This window comes from Battus philenor, unplaced genomic scaffold, assembly GCF_028537555.1.
Source record: "Battus philenor isolate CCGP_79_NKW_IND1 unplaced genomic scaffold, ilBatPhil1.0.hap1 SCAF_10, whole genome shotgun sequence".
Lineage (NCBI taxonomy): Eukaryota > Metazoa > Arthropoda > Insecta > Lepidoptera > Papilionidae > Battus > Battus philenor.
This window is the reverse complement of record NW_027181662.1, coordinates 15,696,416-15,716,315: the sequence shown is the minus strand read 5'-3', so window position 1 is coordinate 15,716,315 and position 19,900 is coordinate 15,696,416. Positions and strand designations below refer to the sequence as shown.

Below are 19,900 nucleotides of genomic sequence, written 5' to 3'. Positions count from 1 at the left end.
GATGCGGCGCTGCAACATTTGTCGCCGTCCGTCGTGAGCTGGTTCAGATGAAGTGCAATTATTTATGACGCAGGACAGAATCTTGAATTTTATTTATTCGTTCACGATGTTATCTAAAATGATTTATACGCAAGGAATTTTAAAAAACGTTTCCGGGCACGCGGCGACACTCACGGGCCGGCAGCCCCGGTGGGGTCCGCGCCGGGGTCCGTGCCGGGTCTCGCGCCGGGCCCGCGCCGGCGCCGCTCGTCAGACTCCGCGGCGCGAGCTTATATAGGGTATCGAACCCGCGCCGACGCAGCTCAGTACGACGCGCGCCGCGGCGCAGTGCCCGCGAGTGATCAGTGAGCTTTGCGAGTGCTTTCTGTGTTCACCAATACTTACTTCGCGAGTATGTATATTTTTATTTTTGTTACACACATAAAAATTATTATATATTTATATTGTCTTTTAATTATTCATTTTTAAAGTTAATATTAAATTTTAAAAAAAGTATTTTTTTAACACACGACGTCTTTTAGACTCTACCTATTTATGTATATAACTGCCTCTCGAAACAATTTATTACGTCGCCGATAGTTAATTGTTATTTATGATTTATTTGATGCAATAAAAATCTAAAAAATCTAAACATTTAATTGCTTTTCTGACGAACGCGTAAAAAATAATAATAATCGATATTTCCGAGAAATTGGCACGTCAACTGCTTGCCGCCGGCGGCGCTCGCGCCGCGCGGTCCGGAGTTCGACACCGGGCATGCGGTGCGGGCGCGAACATATTTATATTCTCTTATTATGTGGATGTGTACAACAAAATTTGTTATTGAAACCCAATTAACACTTTAGCTGTAAATTAAAATGAATAAGAAAATACGATTGCACGCGGTGCCGGCGTTTATCTGCAAGTAATTGACTCGCGTAGTTCCGACACCAGCTCGGTGGGTCATATTCAAAGAAGGGTCGGCGGCGGCCGAGCTGGCCCACTTCCGCTATCAGCCGTTGCTTCGAAAATTAGATGACAACGCCGGGACCGGGTCGCGCAGTTGCGCAATGCGGTGAATTATTTTTACACTTACAGTGTATTTGAAATATCTACTGCAAATCAATATATTTAATAAATTAAAATATGAAATATAAATTCATAACATATCACTTTTTAACAATAATCTCCGTATTCATGCAAGGCTGCAGCACGGCACGAGGAATTGTAATTTATTAAATATTCTTTATATTTATTTATTGTTATTTGATAATGTCCGCAATCTGGGAGTACGTGATGCGCTCCGGGTGGCGCGCCGGGAGGATGTGGGTGTGGGATGTCACTCATATTGTTTGCTGATAAAATTTATTGGTAGCCGATCTATCACCGCGTTGACAAAAACAAGTTCCTCAGTATTCCATTGCAAACCTAAATAAAAAAAATGCGAGGACAGCAGTGACTGCGGTACGAAGATACTTACGCTGCAGACAGTCGGGCTCAGTACAACTCTTCTTTTGTAAAAGAGTATGTGACTGACCGGAATTATCGTGCATGGATCGAATTATTATTTATTAACTTTATTAAATTCAGAAGAATGTTATGTAGAGTATATACCAGCGTCCCAGCGCGCATCAGACTGGCCCGCAGGTCCCCGCTGGAGACAGGCCTCGCGCGGCGCCGCGGCCCTCCCTCGCGTTAATACGAACGACTGTGAGGCTCGTTAACGCGAGCGCGCTAACCGGCGCGGCCCGGCCGGGTCCGCGTACAAAACCATCCGTATAGAATTGTTGTCGTTTTCGGTACTATTTATATTTGTTTAGTCCAGCCATAAGTTCTGTTACAAAGATAATATATGATAATTTCTAAAAAAAAATACTTTATTTGTGATTTTGATCTAAAGTGAAAAAGATATGTTAATGTTTTAAATTGCCCACCTGCCCACATTAAAGTGCCCACCCTTAGCTCCAACGCACGGTTTTACTTTTTCCTAATAATATTTGAAATGAATGCGACTGCTCTACACTACTCACCAGATATTCAAATTCAAAAATTTAGTTCTCATTTAATAAATAATAAATGGGAACTAAAATCACAGGACGGCGTCGTTTCAGCCCATATACGCCTACTGTGAGGTATAGGCCTCCCTCAAACATATATATGGGGTGATGTATAGATATTGTTTAGTAATAGGCGGTTGTCAATTTTTTAGAACAGCATTTAGATTACTTTAATGAGTAAGTCGATACGGACTCGCCGCAGCGAAGCGAACCGATAAAATGCCGAGATTTGGTGTCACTTGGCCTTGTCCTGACTTCCGGTTTGTGTAATCGGATCTCATTTCATTTTTAATAAGAGATAAAATCTCTGCATCAAACATGTGTTAGAGTGATGTACGAAAAGTGGGCACAGAATAAAAAAATGTCAAAACTTCTGGGATGCTGTGCTTACGCCATTATCTCATCTGCTGCTGATTTGAAAATTGTTTTGGTGAAATAAATCCCGCAAATCGCAGCAACTTAGGTCCAACTCTATTCACGCTGTCGCCCAAAATTGTAACGTGTGTTTCAGTTGTAGCTTCACAGTTAATATCTCTTTACATATTTTATTATTAAAGTCGACGAACGTGTAACGATTGCTGAATTTTCGTTTGAATCTTTCGTTATTCTCTTTAAATGTTTGTTTTGTGGAATATATGTCCGTCCGCCAGGACTGTTCCCTTGGGCCCGTTCGCGCGCATTGCTGCACCAACGCGACGACTGCACTCGTTATGGCATCAGTCTATTCCGATATCCGAGAGTCACTTAGTTTCCTCCCAGAGCTTGACTACTCTGTATACATAATTGTTCAATATATAATTAATAAATGTTCCCTTTGAGTTATGAATACGGACTAGCTGGCGTAAGGTCCCTAAACTTCTGTTGGCGAGAGCAACTATTAGGTCAACGAAGAATTGGCGTGGGCTAGAACCATCGCGATAGCGAAGCGAAATTTTCAGAAGTAGTGGCAAGTACCGATGTTGAAACCTCTCACTAGTGCTGAGGATGGTCATCGAGGGAGTTTTAGTGAACAAGAGTTCCAAATAAACCTGCCAAAACCGGTACCTTGGGCAGATCGAGATGATTACATATTTCTCAGATCCTTAAATGTAAGCATTTATTTACCCGTTGACTGTTCTGGTCGTCTTGTCGTTTTCTTGTAGAAAACTTCGGAAGAAACGAGCCGGAAAGTGAGATAGCGGTGCAGGACCGGCCGGCGCGGCGGAATTTCGTTATGTAAGCCGAGTGGCCTCGCGCCCGACCAATGTCAGCGGCCGGGGAAAGGAAGGTCCGATGATATTAGCAAACAAGCGGCATTTGACCCGCGCGCCGGCGCCGGCTGCGCGCCCGCGGCTCGGCTCCGCAGCGCACTCGCCGGGGTTACGTAACTTTCATCTCGTGTCCTCAGTCGAGGGGCACGATCGCAGTCAGTACGTGTAGCTGTTCCACATGCGGCTGTGATTCACAGAAACCTCAAGGCCCGCTGTGCCTCGAGCGCGCACGTCATGTCTAATCAACAAACAACACAAGACGCGCGGCCAGTGCGCCACGAAGATATTAATACAGAAAAATACTTTTAAACGCATTTTTGAAACAAAGCGCCGAGAAGTACGCTTCGATTTGATCTCACGTTTTGTGTTGCCTCCTGTTTTGGTATGAACGGCAAATGATGGAAGGGTACTTCACCTCGCAGAGAGAAGGCAGGGTTATGAAACACGTCTAGGCTCGGTTCTTCGAGATCGTGCGTGATCGCTACGATGCTCCTGAATGAACACATCTGCCAGGAGCGCGTAACGTCCGCCGGCACTTGTGCTGCGTGTTAGCAAAACGGAACCGGTTTGTTGTATGGCACCCCACGTCTTTCCATTCCACTTTCGAATAGTTACACACCCTGTCCCCCTTTAGTTTCTAAGGCGGGAGGAGGTCTTTATCGTCCATGTGAACTAGCCAAGCACAGTAAGACGGAAAAGTCTCAGATTGCTGAGGCAAAGTAAGGATACCAATGTGGTCTAACCCCGGGATACCTGAGTAAAGTGTTGAAAAACACCAGCGTTGTCTCATTGAAGCAGATACTGATGCCTTCTTCTAAATACTGAGGAAGACCACGGAGACGGTTTCTTTGGTACCTTATATTTCGTAGACCCAGAAAATTTTCCTCCTGATATCAATAGCTATTTTCGCGTCTCTAACTGCACAGCTCCGCTTGTACGATAATCATATAATGTTCCCAATGCTGAGACAACCCTTATACGAACTATAGAGCGTCAAAAACTAAGCCCTCGTTGATTGAGATCGCTCAGTACTTACAATCGCAGGTAGTGTTTATTGTGACTAGCACACTCTAGCGTCGGTCAGCGGTGTCTGCTTTTCCGGTGCGATCTGCGCTCTCACAAGTGATATACATGAAGCCTTTTGTTTTCCCATGAATATTTTGCCGGCGTTCATTCTGCTGCAGCTAATGTCGCGTAAACAAGGAAAGCACGCATCGGCGACATTGGCATCTATTTATATTTTATCATTTGACCTCTGGCGTTATTTAGTGAGCATCTAGGTGTGTCCGCTGATTTCCTTCCGCTCGTCTGACGCGGGCCTTTTGCGCCGGACCGTCTTTACACAACGGGCAAAAACCTATGTTTCCGACTGCACTGTTACTCGTTCTTTCTTCTTTCCGGTTTTCCGGTGCACATAAATGCGACGAGTAAATGTTTAACATTAATTATTTAAATAAGTAAATTTACTTGCACATTAAACAACTTTGTAAATAAATACCGAGAGATGTATTGTGTCGTCGGCGTGTGTGATAATGTGTTTACATTCTTTTGATGCGGGTGGGTGAGGCGGCGCATTGCTGAACTTGAGGGTTCATCATTGCGTGTCAGCTGCGACTTCAGATGTGCAGTTTGGTTTATAAAATGTTGACTGGCTTCGTTATGTTTAGACAAGCGTATACAAATAATCAAATGAGCGGAAGTTCTTCCGCCGCTTGTAAATTACTTATTATATGACAAGTCCGCGAGTTAATTAGAAATGCAAGATTTCTGCGCGACGGCCTCAGCCTGATCTTATTTTTGTATCGACGACGGTCAAAATAATAATGGCTCACTTCCGATGTTAGGTGCCATTTCAACAAGCTAATAAGCGCATACAGATCGATAGATTTGAATATAAAACAGCCGCATAGTATGTCGACGTTCAATCCGTGAACTAATGTAACGCCAAGGCTCCTGCCAGAGTACCTTCGAGCTTTATCACCGTCAAGGGGTCTGGGCTGAGCCGCGAGCGCTTTGCCAACTCGCACCCGGTAAAGCTAGCCGACACTAATTCGCATCGAGACGTGCGCCGCCGACCGGAGGTGCTGTACAATTCATTTCTCTGTCCGCCGAGGCGCCGGCGACGCCGCCAGAATACTAATTAGCTAACTGTGCCGCCTGAGCGCGCCGAGCGCCGCGTGGTCCAGTTGTTGCTTTATGTGATCAAAGTTTCCATAATCACTAACTTACAAAGCGTTAGACGAAATAGTGACTTCGGATCGGCGCGCTGGGCAAGCGCTGGTTTCTGGTCCACGGGACTTCATTAATATTTTAGTCGCAGCGCTTAGCATTTTAGCCGGATACGTGAATTAACACTGGATGTAAAGAGCGGGGTCTGAACAGCGGCGGCGACCGCGAGCACCTCTGTAGTATATTAATCTAAGCGTGCTTGCGACTGTGCAACCTGACGGCAGAGCTGTCTGCGCTGGAAATACTTTTAAAGTAAACGTACTTAGTATGCCGTCTGGTGTTCAATAAATGGCGAGACCTAAGAAGAACAAAATGGCACATATAGGTCGTCGCAGCCTCCGGGCCCGGTAAACGAATATTTTGACGTTCTACAAGATTACAACAACTAATTATACACGTTTTCATGACTAGAGGTTGAATCGCAATCTAAAACTGAGTCCCGTTCGCAAACTATATATATGCATTAGAACAAAGAAAATGTAAGTTTGCTGTGTTGTTTTCGTTTTGAAACGTCTGCACGAGACCAACGGGCACCCGCCACCGGCCGGTCGGTCAAGCGTATAATCATTAGAAAAAATAAAGGTCATCAAGTGATTTTCACTTTTCCCTTTAGCTTTAGTTCGCACCGAAGGCTTAGTTGCACGCATCCGCGCACATGTTTTTGAATGAATAGACAGGATATTGAGCTACGATTTTTGAAAATTTAATTCCGTCAACGTTTAACGTCAACCGAATTTACGATCCAAAATTACGCGCCCCTGTCTGAATTTAAATGACTTCGCGACGTCGCATCCCAGTTCCAACTCCTCGCTCATCCACAGGAAAAAATATATAGAACTCGCGGCCATGCAGTTAAAAACAAATAATGCAAGATTATTATTTTTAATGTGGTGCCGCTATGATTCTACACGGTTTCGTCTTATTTACGGAACGTTGTTAGAGTTTCCTCTGCCATTTTTCCTTTCTCTTTCGTTCTGTGATTACCTTTTCTTAAAGACGACGTGTCATAAACCCCAATAACTTAAATAGCAAGGTTATTTCTATACGACGTGTGGGATCGGAGGATCCGCCCGGGCGTCATCGACACCATTTGAGACGGAACACCTTCATTGCTGGATATAGGCCTTTTTATAAATTGCGAATAGAACCGATCGGAAGCGGCCTACGTTCAATAACTTTCAAAAACCCTAACGAGCTCGTATATCTACCTCGTGGCGTCGAGTGAACAAGGTGTCCGCACGAGTATGAGCCACAAGCCCGCCCAGCGCCGGCACCCGGGCGACACCGCTGCTGGCGATTGCAACGTAATTGCTTCTCGTTTCCGTAAGCAGACGCGTCTATAACTAGCGATCCTTATGCACTTGCTCCTTGTTCCACTGAAGCGCTTTTTCCCGCATCGCCTATGCGCCCCGCTGATGTCTCCGATATGCCCGCCAATTCAATTAATTACGATAATTTTCGTCTCATTTTGACAATGCATCATAATAATGAATGATGCTGTTTCGAATAAAACAACAAAAACTCATAGAGAAGCAACAAGTATTAGAGCAAACTGTGGAACTCGAAGCTTAATGCACGGCCGCCGCTGAAATGTTTGCACTAAACAAAAGATAAAATAGCAATAAGTCGTCAAAATTGTAGCCGGCACAGGCGCCGAGAGGTATTGAGGTATGCGCTCTGGCCTCGCGGTACAATATCAAATTCCTGCCGCTATGTCGCATAAATACGCCGCGCGCAGAGAACACGTCGGCCATTAATTTCGAGCCGATGGGTCAATTAGCAGAATATTTCATCGATGGTGACGCGATGCATGGTTTTTACGATATTAAATTACGGAACTGAACTTGTGTACATGTTCAATGCAGCTCTGTTCGACGGTCAGGGATATTGCAAGCGGCCGCGGCGCCGGGGCGTGTTGTCATCAAGATGCGGGTTTATGTGGATATCCTAACGCTTGAAAGGACTTCGTACGGATTTAAAAACGCCCGCTCATTAAAGAAAACGGCTGAGGTGCTTCCTAATCACTGTAGTCACGTCACGGGCGCTGAGCGTCGCGACCGGCCGGCGGTCGACGCGTTTCTTTATACGAGTAGAACACAAAATATTTAGAAATTAAAATTAACAAAGTAGTACTTCCTTGTTTCTTTTTACTGATGGAATGTCAGTGACAGGGAGCTCAAAAAAAAATTTTCTTTCTATAAACTGTTTAAACAATAGTCAGGAAATAAGCCACACGCGCTGCTGTTTACGCAATCGGCAAATGTCGCGTTTGACTATTTTTTGCCCGAGACGGAGTAAGTTTCCGCAGAGTCTGTGGCCAAAGCAATTGAACAAAGAGGGTAATTGGCACGCAGTTGCTAATTGCGCGCGTATGAGTTACATTAGGAAAAAACTGGTTGCGCGAAGATAATTTTAGATGAAGCATTCTAGAGGGACGCGCTCGGCGCCAATTGTTTTCTTCGTTGGCAATCTGTTCTGACATCGGAGCGTTGTAACAATAATTTGCATTTGCCGCTACAACCGAAGCCACGGCTTAATAGGTCATGGATTAAGAGGTCCCTACAGTTTAGTTCGGACGCCCTTTAAAGTCCGCCTCAAAAATCTTTCTTCCTAGGCAAATTTAATCCTCTGAATCATTAACTATTTTTTTTAATGAAAATACATTTTTAAAGAAGACAGTCTCGATTCTCGTTCCGAACAAGCCGATGTAAAACCGGACTTTAAAGTTATTACAGTGCTTACGTAACTTAATTGTGTTTATGATTTTCAACTTACATTATAAAATTTGAATAACTTGATTAGTCGAGACTTAGTTATTGTCTTGGTGTCAAGCGGTGACGCAGTGCGGCTGTGTCAACTGTACAAGTTTCTTGCGACGATGACGACAGCAAATAATAAATCACTGGCGATATCGAAATAATATGTAGACAAGTTGAGGCTTCAACCGGTTTTTTTTAAAACCAAATCGAAATAGCTAGTCGACTTGTACAAAAATTCAAATTAAGATACAAAGCAATTTTTGCTTGTTGCAGATAAATGAAAGATGGTGGTCGGAGCGAAGATGACGATACAGCACGTGCCCAGCAAGGGGCGGATCTCCATCATGAAGATCCAGAACTTCACGGTTCATAAGAGACGTAAGGATTATTGCGCTCTTAATGTGCACTACTCGTAACTTTACAAGAAACACTCTGCGGTAGCGCGTGAGTGGTGCCCGCAAGTGGAGCCACCAAATCACAACACTTGACACACATTAAGGACAGCAATTAACGTATACAAATGTATTAAAAATTCAACGAAAATTAATGCTCTTAATCATCCAGTGTGTTATCTAAATAATCAAAGTAAGTGTAGCTTCTATGGCGCTATGAGACAATTTGTATAAATTAGCTAAAAACTTAAATGTAAAATGTTTACGTAGTGCCGGTGCTGTGTCGCGCCCCGGGCCGCCAATGTCTTCCGGTGATGAACTATTACAGACAATATTATGATCCACGCATCCTGGTCAGATTTTAGCATAGCCTTCATAAATAAACGTAAATACTAACCGAGCTTTTGCAGATGTCACCGCGGCGTCGCTCGCCCCGTCGGCCTAATTAATTCTAAAATAATAAAAGTCAATGCGTTTAGACCAAAAAACCAATCGCCGACTTCCTGTTTCCGTTTTATTTGAATCTAAATAGTTTTATTTAATTCAAATTATCGCTAACTTGAAATGAATTATAACTATATCTATTTAATTTTTCCACTATAAAAAACTTGATTTATGTACATAATATTACTGTTAATGTGTTTAAGATGTCATCAATATACATTAGGTCGAATCAATTAAATCTCTCAATTATTATTAAGTAATGCTCTCTAGTACGAGATGTAGACATTAATAAGGCATCCGACCGGCCACCGCCGCGCCCTGGCGGGCTGCTGCAGCTGCAGCGGGAGCCTGAGGGCGCGGTCGTCAGCTTGCAGCGCGCAGGTGCCAGTTATAGAGAAAGGGCAGCTCTTTAAAACAATTGTAAAATAATTTAAATGGGCGTCATAAGAATAACAGTCACTTATTTTATAGCAATCAACGGTAAATAAATCTAATTTAAAAATATATGCCATACCATTCTTTTAACACTAGTGGGAGATATAAAGTTGTAGCACCAACTTTTCATCCTGTTCGGTTCACATTATGTGCTTCTGTAATAAAATCCTTGAAGCTATTTTATGCGTATGAACCGCATAAAAAGGAGAGATTGATAAATAAATTATATTATTGTATTAACGATTATAAAGGAGATTACCGTGCCTCCAATTATATAACGACGACGATTTGCACGCGACTAACCGATGATTTGTTACACGCATTAAAAAAGTAACTAACGGGCTCTGTGCCGGGTCTGCGCCGATGGAATGAACATTCCGCACCCGGCAGTACATAGAGACAATTGGTTCGATGGTATGTTCATATACATATTCCACTGCTTGCGTTACACGACGTCAAAGTTTTATTAGACACAAGCCGCACGCCGAGCTGACCGCGTCGTCGGACTCACGCAGCCGTTGTCGTTGCAGACTCGGTGATCAAGGCGGTGTACGGCGCGCTGCTGGCGGTGCTGGCGCTCGCCTCCGTGTTCATCGACCCCGTGCAAATATTCACAAACTGGGTGAGTGCTTTCGATATCATTCAACGAAAACTATCTAATGCTCTCGAAGAGCATCCGCTGCCGTCTCGACTTTTTTATATTAGCGAAGCTTTATCCTAAACTCCAAAAAGTATTTTGTTGTTATCATTCACAGGGGTGTTTTTAAACTGACGAAAGATCCTAATGATATATTACGAGTTGATGTTGTCTAAGAAATACTGACAAATGCATTAGCAAGCGCTCACTCTGCGATAATCGGAATTCAAGGAGGAGCGGGGCCGGTGCCGTTGCTTCGGATGCATTCATATACTTAACATTTATTGTGGCCAGCAGTAAATGTCGTTGTATTCAGAATTTCCTTGAGTCAACTTTATGTAATGATTGTTTTCAACATGTATACCGATTCTAGCACGGCATTAAGCACAGCGCCAGAGGCGATACAGCATTGCAGAGACCGTCGCAAGCGATGAAGAAGAGCGTGAGCATTAACGCAGTTTCAATCGCTAGAATATACATATGACACGCTCTTCCCACCAGAGCGCGAGGTATCTCGTGCTGCTCGAGTTCCAGTCGTCGAAACTTAAGTAATTGCTTTTGATGCGCAATACCTCGCCCTAATGTTTGTGGTGGTACCCGTGCTTACGGTGGCAAGAAATAGTGTTGTATGTAGAAAATAAATAACGCATTTTTGTACGAATAGCCGGAGTTGTGCGGTATCGGCTGCGCTTTGATCCGATACTGTGAACGTCATATTTACACCGCGCAACCTCCTGTCATGGAAACCAGCCAGATGTGTTTCGTTATTTCGCTCAAAGAGATTTTTACCCATCAAAAGTTACTCGGTCCGTTGTCGACGGTGATGCGACCATAAATCATGCCATTGCGCAACTCCGCGAGAGGTGCCGCTCAGCAAATATCAGCTCAGCCTCCAGCCCCCCCGCCAGGAGCAACACACCACTCACACGTTCAAATACCGCCGAGTCACTGCGCAATTACGTATAATTACTCTTTGTCCTATGTGGTCTCCGTGATCTACGTAACGTAATGCGATGGAAATGCTGGCAGTAGTTGGCCCGCGGGTCGCAGGCTAATCTGTAATGCAGTATTGACACAGCGATTCAATTACACGTAATTTGTCGTTTATTAAATCACTGCGCAGTTTCCAATTTGCTATTTTTCAAATACTGTTTTTTAATTAAAGCAAAGCATGCTTACATAATGTTTAAATACTGGTAAAATAATTGTTAAGTACAACATGTTTTACATTTTATATTATTTATAACATTTCAATAATGTACGCAAGCTTATCGTTCCATTTTCAAAATGTTTTTTTGATTAAAAATTTGTATTCTTGCACCGAAACTCTTCCTCTGGCTACAACTTAGACTCCCTTCACAGCAAAAATTACATACAGGATGATTGATTATGAATGCAAAAGCTCCGCAGGGGAGAATGTGCTGTATATTTGCTGTCAATTGATGCACCCAATCAATAAATTAATCGTTCCTTAAATAATAAATAACGTAACGATACTATAGTAAGAAAAAGCTGTTTTAAAATTCTATTAAAATAATTATTGTGTACTAACTGTCTCTGCAGACTTTGCGCTGACAGAAATTATAGATTTAGCCTGTCACATTTCAATAGAAAACATTAATTAACGTAACATATTGCTGAGTGATCATTTTTTACAGGGTAATTGCAACTAAGTGCTTTAAACATTTTACATTTTTTAGACTTGCGTAGTGTTCAATTCAATGTTTAATTTATTTTAGGGTATTAAGGATAACCAGGGATTAGGGGGTCGGCATCTCCTAGCGAAGCTTGCGCGTCTACCTTTTTATTTTTTATACCGGTAACGAATTCGGGAACTAAACGCGTTGAAGTCTCTTGTATGAGTGAACGTCATCAAGGCGCGGCGGGCCATGCTGGCGGAAGTCCGGTCGTCCCGCCTGTACGAACAGCTTGTTGATTCAGGAATCTACGCCATTCGTCTACGAGACGGGTGTCGTTAGATTTTTATGAAAAACTAAAATATTAAGTGTCTCTTATGTTAGAAAAAATACAGACATAAGCTTCACGACAGAAAGCTTTCTAACCTTCCGAAACATGACGCATGCCTAGATTCGGGTTGATAGCAATTCGTAACTGACTAAAGTATAATGTATTGTAAAAGCAATAAAAATCAAACAACGGTTTTGAATATAATCAATTTTTTTTAAATATCCGCAAATCATTTCTGGACTGCCATTTGCAAAATTCAAGCCGCATATTAAAAGTAGATTGAAGGAAAAGACTTATTGTTTAATAATCGAATAATAAAATGGCAATAATGATGTAATGAATCGATGTGTATAAATCTGTATTGTTAAAGTAATAAAACTTATGTTGTTGTGGAGTTTCTTTCTGCTTCTTCTCTACAACTATAACATCCAGTGAAGCAGAGTAGAGTCAAACGAAATTGATTAAAAATATATTAAGTTGATGATTAATAAAAGTTTTGTTAAAAGTTCCCAAGTTAAATAAATTATGTTTATCCTCTTTTTTTATCTGAACTGCTCTCGATGACACAAAGGCAAATACTAACTACGTGTCCCGTGTGAGACTTTCTTAACGCAGGTATTATTGAAGGCGGAAATTATTCGCTACAACATTTGTAAGTTTAAGTATCGTCAGTCTAGGCAAAACAAAAACTAACTCTTCTTTAGAACGATTAGCACCAAAACTAGTATCAATATCCATGTTTTAAAAACGTATAAACCAGCGCGCTAGCTAGAATATAACGTGACGGTTCGGTGCCGTAGAACGACGTGTCATTTTACGTGTGTTACCTCGTCGGGTATTCATATAACATAAGTTAAATATAAGTATTATTTTAAACATTTTCCTTTATTGTTTGCTGAGGTTCTCGGGATTCGCCGAGGGTAAAGTACGACGTGCGGTTTGTTTTAGTTGTTTTCTTAAGTGAGGTCTGCGTCAATAGACAAGTCCTAGATTCTTGACGCTTCTTGAGAGTCGTGTGGGCGCGGCTCGCGTGGGGCGGTGTGTTTGCACGGCACTTGGCGCGGCAGTGTTGGACGAGTAAATATAGTTCCAACGGGTACACGTCTAAAGCGATGCACGCACGCTCGTTAAAATTGCCTTTTGCGGGCCTTGGCCCCGTAGCGCTGCAGGAACTCGTAGCGCTGCAGGAACACGTAGCGCCGTAGGCTGGAGCTACGATCCAGACGGATGATTGCAGTGCCTTTCGCAGGGGGTTTTCCGCATACTACTGATTGGAATTATGCAGTTGCTTCAATGCAATATATACAAGTTTTTTGTTTCTTTTAATCCCCAAAAGATACTAAAATTTTAAGAAAAACTACGTTTGAAAGTTAGATTAGAGCCTTAAATTGTAAGTAGAATCACTTAAAAACGCATCGCGGCATTTATTCAAGTACGTCAAGAGAAGAATGCCGGAAGTGCCCAATTTGATAGAGACTACAATTACATCGAGGTCCCTGTGTAGTAATACCGTCTGACTCAAAATAAGATTGATCTATGAAGAGCCCATAATCTAAACTAGTTTTTTGTGGACATTTTCGTTTTATTTCATTGCGTGCTAATTCTGAGTTGTTATAAGCGAATATATTGTAAAAGTATAGTACATCTTATACTAAAAAAGGTTACTAAAGAATTTAGGGAAATCTATAACAAATTGAAGACTTTACTTGTAGTGCTAGCCTTCTATACACTTTACATCGTGTATCCCATAACGCTTTTCTCAATCTCTGTACTTATTGCACTCGGTGCAGATATAAAGACAGCTTGAGTAAATATTGTGTAGTAAACTTGGCAGTGTCCATCATTTGTTGTGCTGCGGGTGAAAGGTTATGGAGGCGGCGGGGAGCGGCGGGGAGCGGCGGCGGGGGGGGGGGAACTGCTGACGCAGTTCCGGTGTCTTTTCCCGGGCGAGCATTGACCCGGTGCAACCCTGACCCATTGCGCCGTACGCTGACCTTGCGCGGCACAAACATTTGGCTTTCCTAAACAAACATCGATCGCCGCCGTCGTCTTTGCTTTCTAACAGTCCAATCGAATCAACATATAAATGACAACTCCTTTGATACAATAGCAACAGTTTGAATTTACAATCGCGAGAAATATTAGTATTAGTAGTCTGATAATTCTGTTTAATAGCGCCCTGTCACTGGATTGCAAGCAATCAAAGTGAGGAAGATTACGTCTCCGCGGCCGATTACTTTGCACCGGCTCGATGCAAGTCTAGACTTTTATCTGCAAATTATTTACAAGCGCTGCCTCTCTTTCTTTTGCAATCGGTGAACGTTCAAGCTTCATGTAAACAATCTTTTAATTGTATTAATACGTCGTCGATGCATGTAAACCTTATCTGTAATGTATTGTTCTAAATGAGAGGCGAACGAGCCGATACTAATTAATATTTAATTATAGCTTTGCGATAAGTCTACATGCGCAGTTTATAAATAAAAACAAATATTGTTGTTTGGTCTGGCACCCCCGCGCGGGTCGCGGCGCTGTCACATTACCGCGTGACGCATCTTATGTTGCGCGGGCTGCAGTACACAACACAGTGCCCGCCGATAAATATTGCACACACTCTGTCGCACGAAATACAACAACTGACATAACGTCACTTAGGTAGTAGGGACAGAGATAGTGCTCTACGAAGCCGAAAGTAGTTGATTGTCTCTTTCCAAAAGTCGATGTGCAATATTTATTGCCGGGTACCTATTGCTAAGTAATTTCGTGATTTCGGGCACAAAGAATTCGTTTCGATGTAACTTTTCCAACCCGAGCTTCTAAAATCTGTCATCAGACCCCAATATAACTTCGTACATTTCAACTGTTTGCTCATATTTTTGCTAAGAGGTTATCTTATTTATTTTTAGACAACAGCAGCGTAACATGATATATTTAATCGTGTACTCTATACCACCATCATTATTTCTGCCGTACGACGTTCACTGCTGCACACAGGACTTCCTCAGAGATTTGCAATAGCACCGGCCGGACGCGATACACTTTACACTATTACACAATTTTAAATGCCTGTATGTGGCATAATTTTCCAATATTGTGTTAATAACATTTAAACTATCGCTATAATACTACAATTTAGTAATTTCAGCAAAACCGTTGTCTAAATGATAAAAATAAATTATAATTATTATAATTGAATAGTAATGATTTATAAATAAATTTTGTATGAAATTCAATTTATAAACAATAGACAGTTGGGCAATGAACATCATGGCTGTCTTAAGTCAGATAGAATATATGTATTGACGTCGTTATTTTTTTGGAAATAAACAATTATTTAGTAAACATATATTTCAGTGGTAATATGTCACATCAGCGGCGGTCCGGCGGCGCTGGACTGAGACTGACGATCGCAAGTCGCGGGTTCGGTCCCCGGGGTAAATCTCATGTAATTCACACTTTGCGCATTCATCGTATAAGATGGCCACTGCTCACAAACAAGTTTCTAGAGGATGGGCGGCAGCGTCCTCTGCGTACCCTAAAACAAAGCGACCGACAACACGCCTGCCCAGCGTGGCGATTATGGTATATCTCCCCATAGACATATGTGGGGAGACCTATGCCTTCCAGTGGGCGTCATGGGCTTAAACGACGAAACACTTATTTTATTATCTACGGTCTGCTTCTCGTTTACAATAAATAACGACGCATCAACGGTTCAAAGGAAGCGCATCTCGTTGATGCCGGGAAACGTTGTCGACCTGCCAGTCGAATGCAAGATGATTCTCCGAAACTAAGTTTTGTGATTTTGTTGTGGTCAGCAAAATTATCTCACTCTATAAAAAAACACTGACACTATTTTTAGAGACATAATTTGCCAGCAACTGCTTTAACATCTGGTTTTGAAAATATTTCTAGAGTTCCAAAAAATTTCCGACCCGGGTATCATGCATTAAAATGGTGTCGTGTTGTGTACCGAGGTCGGTTTCATATCAGTTTGCACAATCAGCTGCATGTTCACGAACACTCGTTAGACCGGATGTTGATGTCGTTTAAGTTGCAACAGCAGCCGGAGTAACAGTTAACCACACCGCCAACGAGTGTGTGTGCTTTTTAAAAGAAACCAGCCAAGGGCGCGGCTTTGTGTCCGCTGCTTATTCTAATTAGCGCTTCGCAATATTGCGCCGGTGCCGATGGCAGTGCTATTACGTGTAATGGCGTTTGAACCGTATAAAAACTGTAATAACAGATTTACGTGCAGCGCTGCGTAATGAGCAAATAATTGAGCGCTTACGTTTTGTTTTGCGCGACCGCCACAAAAACTGGAGCGATTACGAACACAGTCTGCGCGACGGACTTGATTTGTTGAACTCCGTCGCCGAGGTCTTACACGATACGCGCAAAGGCGGGCGGCGGGCGGTCGTTGCTCGAAACTACTACGATTGCGTTTCTTGCGGCCACGTTTAAATATACTAAAATAATGGCTCTTATTTATTTCCACTAAAACAAATACCGCGTAATTGCATTGTTATTAAAATTGTAACCCACTGTCATAATGCCAACATGTTGCCTGTTCGCACAGCAACGTCGCTTGTAGACGAAGCCCAGATACAAGATTAATACAGATAATCACGGGGTTCGTCTATCTCAGGTTCCAGCAAGTTACTCCATAGAGCATAGGCAAGGCGATGTAAGTGCTGGACAAGCAGAGTCTTGGCTCTCGACGGAACTCTCGCGCTTTGTGACAGCGAGCAGGCCCCGGCTGAGCGCCCCCAGCACTTCGCGTCATGCGTCAATGACGTTCGGTTTAATTGTTGCGGTGTTTGTTCGTTGGCAGTACGTGCAGCTGGCGGAGGGCAAGTTCGTGTTCGAGATGTGGCAGCGGCCGACCTACGAGCTGCGCTCCGAGGTGTACGTGTTCAACTACACCAACGTGCGCGAGTACCTGGCGGGCGAGCACGCCGTCATGAAGCTGCAGGAGATCGGACCCTTCAAGTTCCTGTGAGTTAATAATTGCTTTGCTCATCGTACACTTCAATTTCATGAGCGTTTCAACTAGCCTGCGGACCTCGAGCCATAGCACCAGCCACCATACTGTTTGTTTCATAACCAAAACATTCAGCCGCGTGATCGTTTCAGAGCCGTGCTTGCAAAATAAACAAATGTTTGTTATTATTACAATTCTTCTTTTTGTTAGTCGCTCCCTCATGACCAAGAGTCAATCATGTAAAACCGCCACTATTTTCCACACCTTTTCTATAAATCTTCATTTCTACTATTCTACATCTCTCAAAAAAGCCGCAAATACATTCAAGTAAGATCAGAATACAGTACGGTAGTCCCACCGGGCGAACAAAGGCTCGCGCCGGGTCGACGGTCGGAACGTGTCGACACAGCTAGGCCACGAGCGCTGTACTCCTGACAGCGGTGAAGTGTATGCCTTATGTCAATATTAGGCCGGTGCAGACACTTCCGCTGTGCAGCAATTATGTTAGAACAGGTTTTCATGTTCATTCACAGAGTTTTATTGCAACCTGTTTTGGCTGTAAACTGTAGATTTTGTGTAAAAATCTCTTTTCTACGACTACGATAACGGTGATCGTGTCATTTGATTTGTTTGTCGTTTTTAGTCAAGCTCTCTGGTGGTCCGACTGCATCATCTCCTAACTTTAATCTAAAACGAAAACCGAGAAATGTGTGTTTTTGTAATGTCAATGACTGATGAATAAAGCTCTATTTTATTTCATTTTGCAGTTTGAGGTAGACCAACAAAACATAAATATAGCACAGATGTAAACGAAAATCATTTCAGTAATTCTTAGGTTTCATTAATAATAAATGTGAACAACATTGTTATTTGCATAAGTTGAAGTGATAGTCAACTAACAACAAAAACGCTAAAATGATAAAAACAAAAGCCGCAGTAAATGAACAAAAGGAACTATTCTTATTTTCCATAAGAAAATCTTACTTCGTCTATGACTACCAAAACGTGTCGTTTGAAATATGCGACACGTCAAATATACGTAAACACGTTTCGCTCTGCTTGACCTTCGGCGCAGAGGTGGGGTTCTTTGGAAATAGCGAGGCTATCAAAACAATGGGACGCGGATTTTTTGCCGACGACAAATAAATGTCCTTTAACCTGAGCGCGCGACTCAACTGTCAAGTTATCCGCGGCGCTACGCCGATAAAGAACCGCGGAACCTTTCTGAAGGAAGATTGTTTTTTGTGAGATTGAAAGCACGATAGTACTCTAGCGCCAGAGCTATACAGAAGATGGCGGTCGAAGACTGCAGCTGTTTCCTACCGACCATAGATTAAGATTCATCGAACCAAAAGGTGTACAACAAGCATAATTATGCAGAATAACATTTCTGTTCACGAACAAATCACTCCAAGGCTCAGAGTTTTCTTTTCTGTAAATATTTTACATTATATACCGAATCTACTTAGCCCACAACTCCACGGAGCAAGAAAACTTAACAGCATCAACATCAGTCCAAACCGCAGCGAAAAGGCAAAGCGCTGGACGACTCCGCCGCTCTGAAGTCGATCTTTGGAGACGACGGTACTGTAAGAGATATAAAAGTTGCCGGCCATGTGCATGAACGCTTATTTTTGCAAACGCGGCTGATTTCAATAAACATAACGAGCGTTGCATTTCTGACGCGGTGCCTACGAACTTAACAGGAACCGTAGGAAGAAAATGTTATCTTTATCACACGAAACACATTTTAAACGGATCAATGCGCAACAAGATTTTGTACTTGACTCTGTTTAACACCCTATTAATAGATAGAGAAACATCCTTCACCGCGAGGTCGAGTCTTACTCCTTACAGCATGAACAAACAACAATAAAAACCGACGAACTTTTGGAGAGTATTTGAAGACGCGGGGATTCCCGGCAGCTACCAAGAATAGCTCTGTCAACATTTGGCCATTGCTTCTATTCTTTTTTTTTTTAAATAAACGTGCCAATTTGAAGGTTGCGAGGACACTTATTATTAAAAAAGATATCAGTAAAGCGCTGTCTGTCGTGATAAAAATAATTCATAAGAAAGCATATCTCTGAAGTGATCTTCGCGAGCGTTTAAACGTTTTAAAAAAATATTAAGCCTATAGCTCGTCGCCGCCTCCATTAACGGAAACTTGTATTCTGTTCGCGTTTACATAAACGTGTTTATAAAACGAAATGCGGCGCCCAGACCGGTCGCCGGGACATCCTCCAAGTTTAAGCCAAATTAATAATTAGTTGTCTACTAGGACGCTTTATTCGCGTATTATTTTAATTTAATAACAGTCTTGGCAATTAAGAAACGGTGCTCACACCGTGTAAGTGAAGGTGACACAAGCAGCGACACCTCATGAGTTACAACTGCGCGTCGTAACTGAACTATAAGAAGTAATAAGATGCATTAGAATACCTTCTCATCTCGATGACGTCGACGTGAATATACATCCATTGTATTAGCATTTCACATTTCCGCAGACAGACACAGTAAAAACAATAACAATAGTCCGCACGGGCCGGACTCCCTGTAGATATTTTATTAAATTTTCCAGTTTGGATCATTTGGTCATGATCTCAATGAAAAAATAGCTTCTAGTTACGACTTTCAATATTCAGAAGAAACTCTATCTAGTTCACGGACCCGCCCGCTCCGTGAACTCAGTACCGATGAAACTGTAAAAGCCTTAGGGCTAACAGCATTAACATCTTCAGAAACAATACACAGAAGAAATTCTAA

General features: G+C 42.5%; 1 protein-coding gene across 1 annotated transcript in view; it reads left to right on the top strand.

Moving 5' to 3' along the window:
• The first annotated feature begins 323 nt into the window (after nucleotides 1-323).
• Nucleotides 324-19,900, top strand: part of LOC137924964 (scavenger receptor class B member 1-like) — a 31,312-nt gene continuing 11,735 nt past the window's right edge. The window contains exons 1-4 of the mRNA XM_068768390.1: nucleotides 324-391; nucleotides 8,548-8,652; nucleotides 10,076-10,167; nucleotides 16,985-17,148. Coding sequence (XP_068624491.1) covers nucleotides 8,559-8,652; nucleotides 10,076-10,167; nucleotides 16,985-17,148 — 350 coding nt within the window. The 5' untranslated portion in view covers nucleotides 324-391; nucleotides 8,548-8,558. The remainder of the gene's footprint in view (nucleotides 392-8,547; nucleotides 8,653-10,075; nucleotides 10,168-16,984; nucleotides 17,149-19,900) is intronic.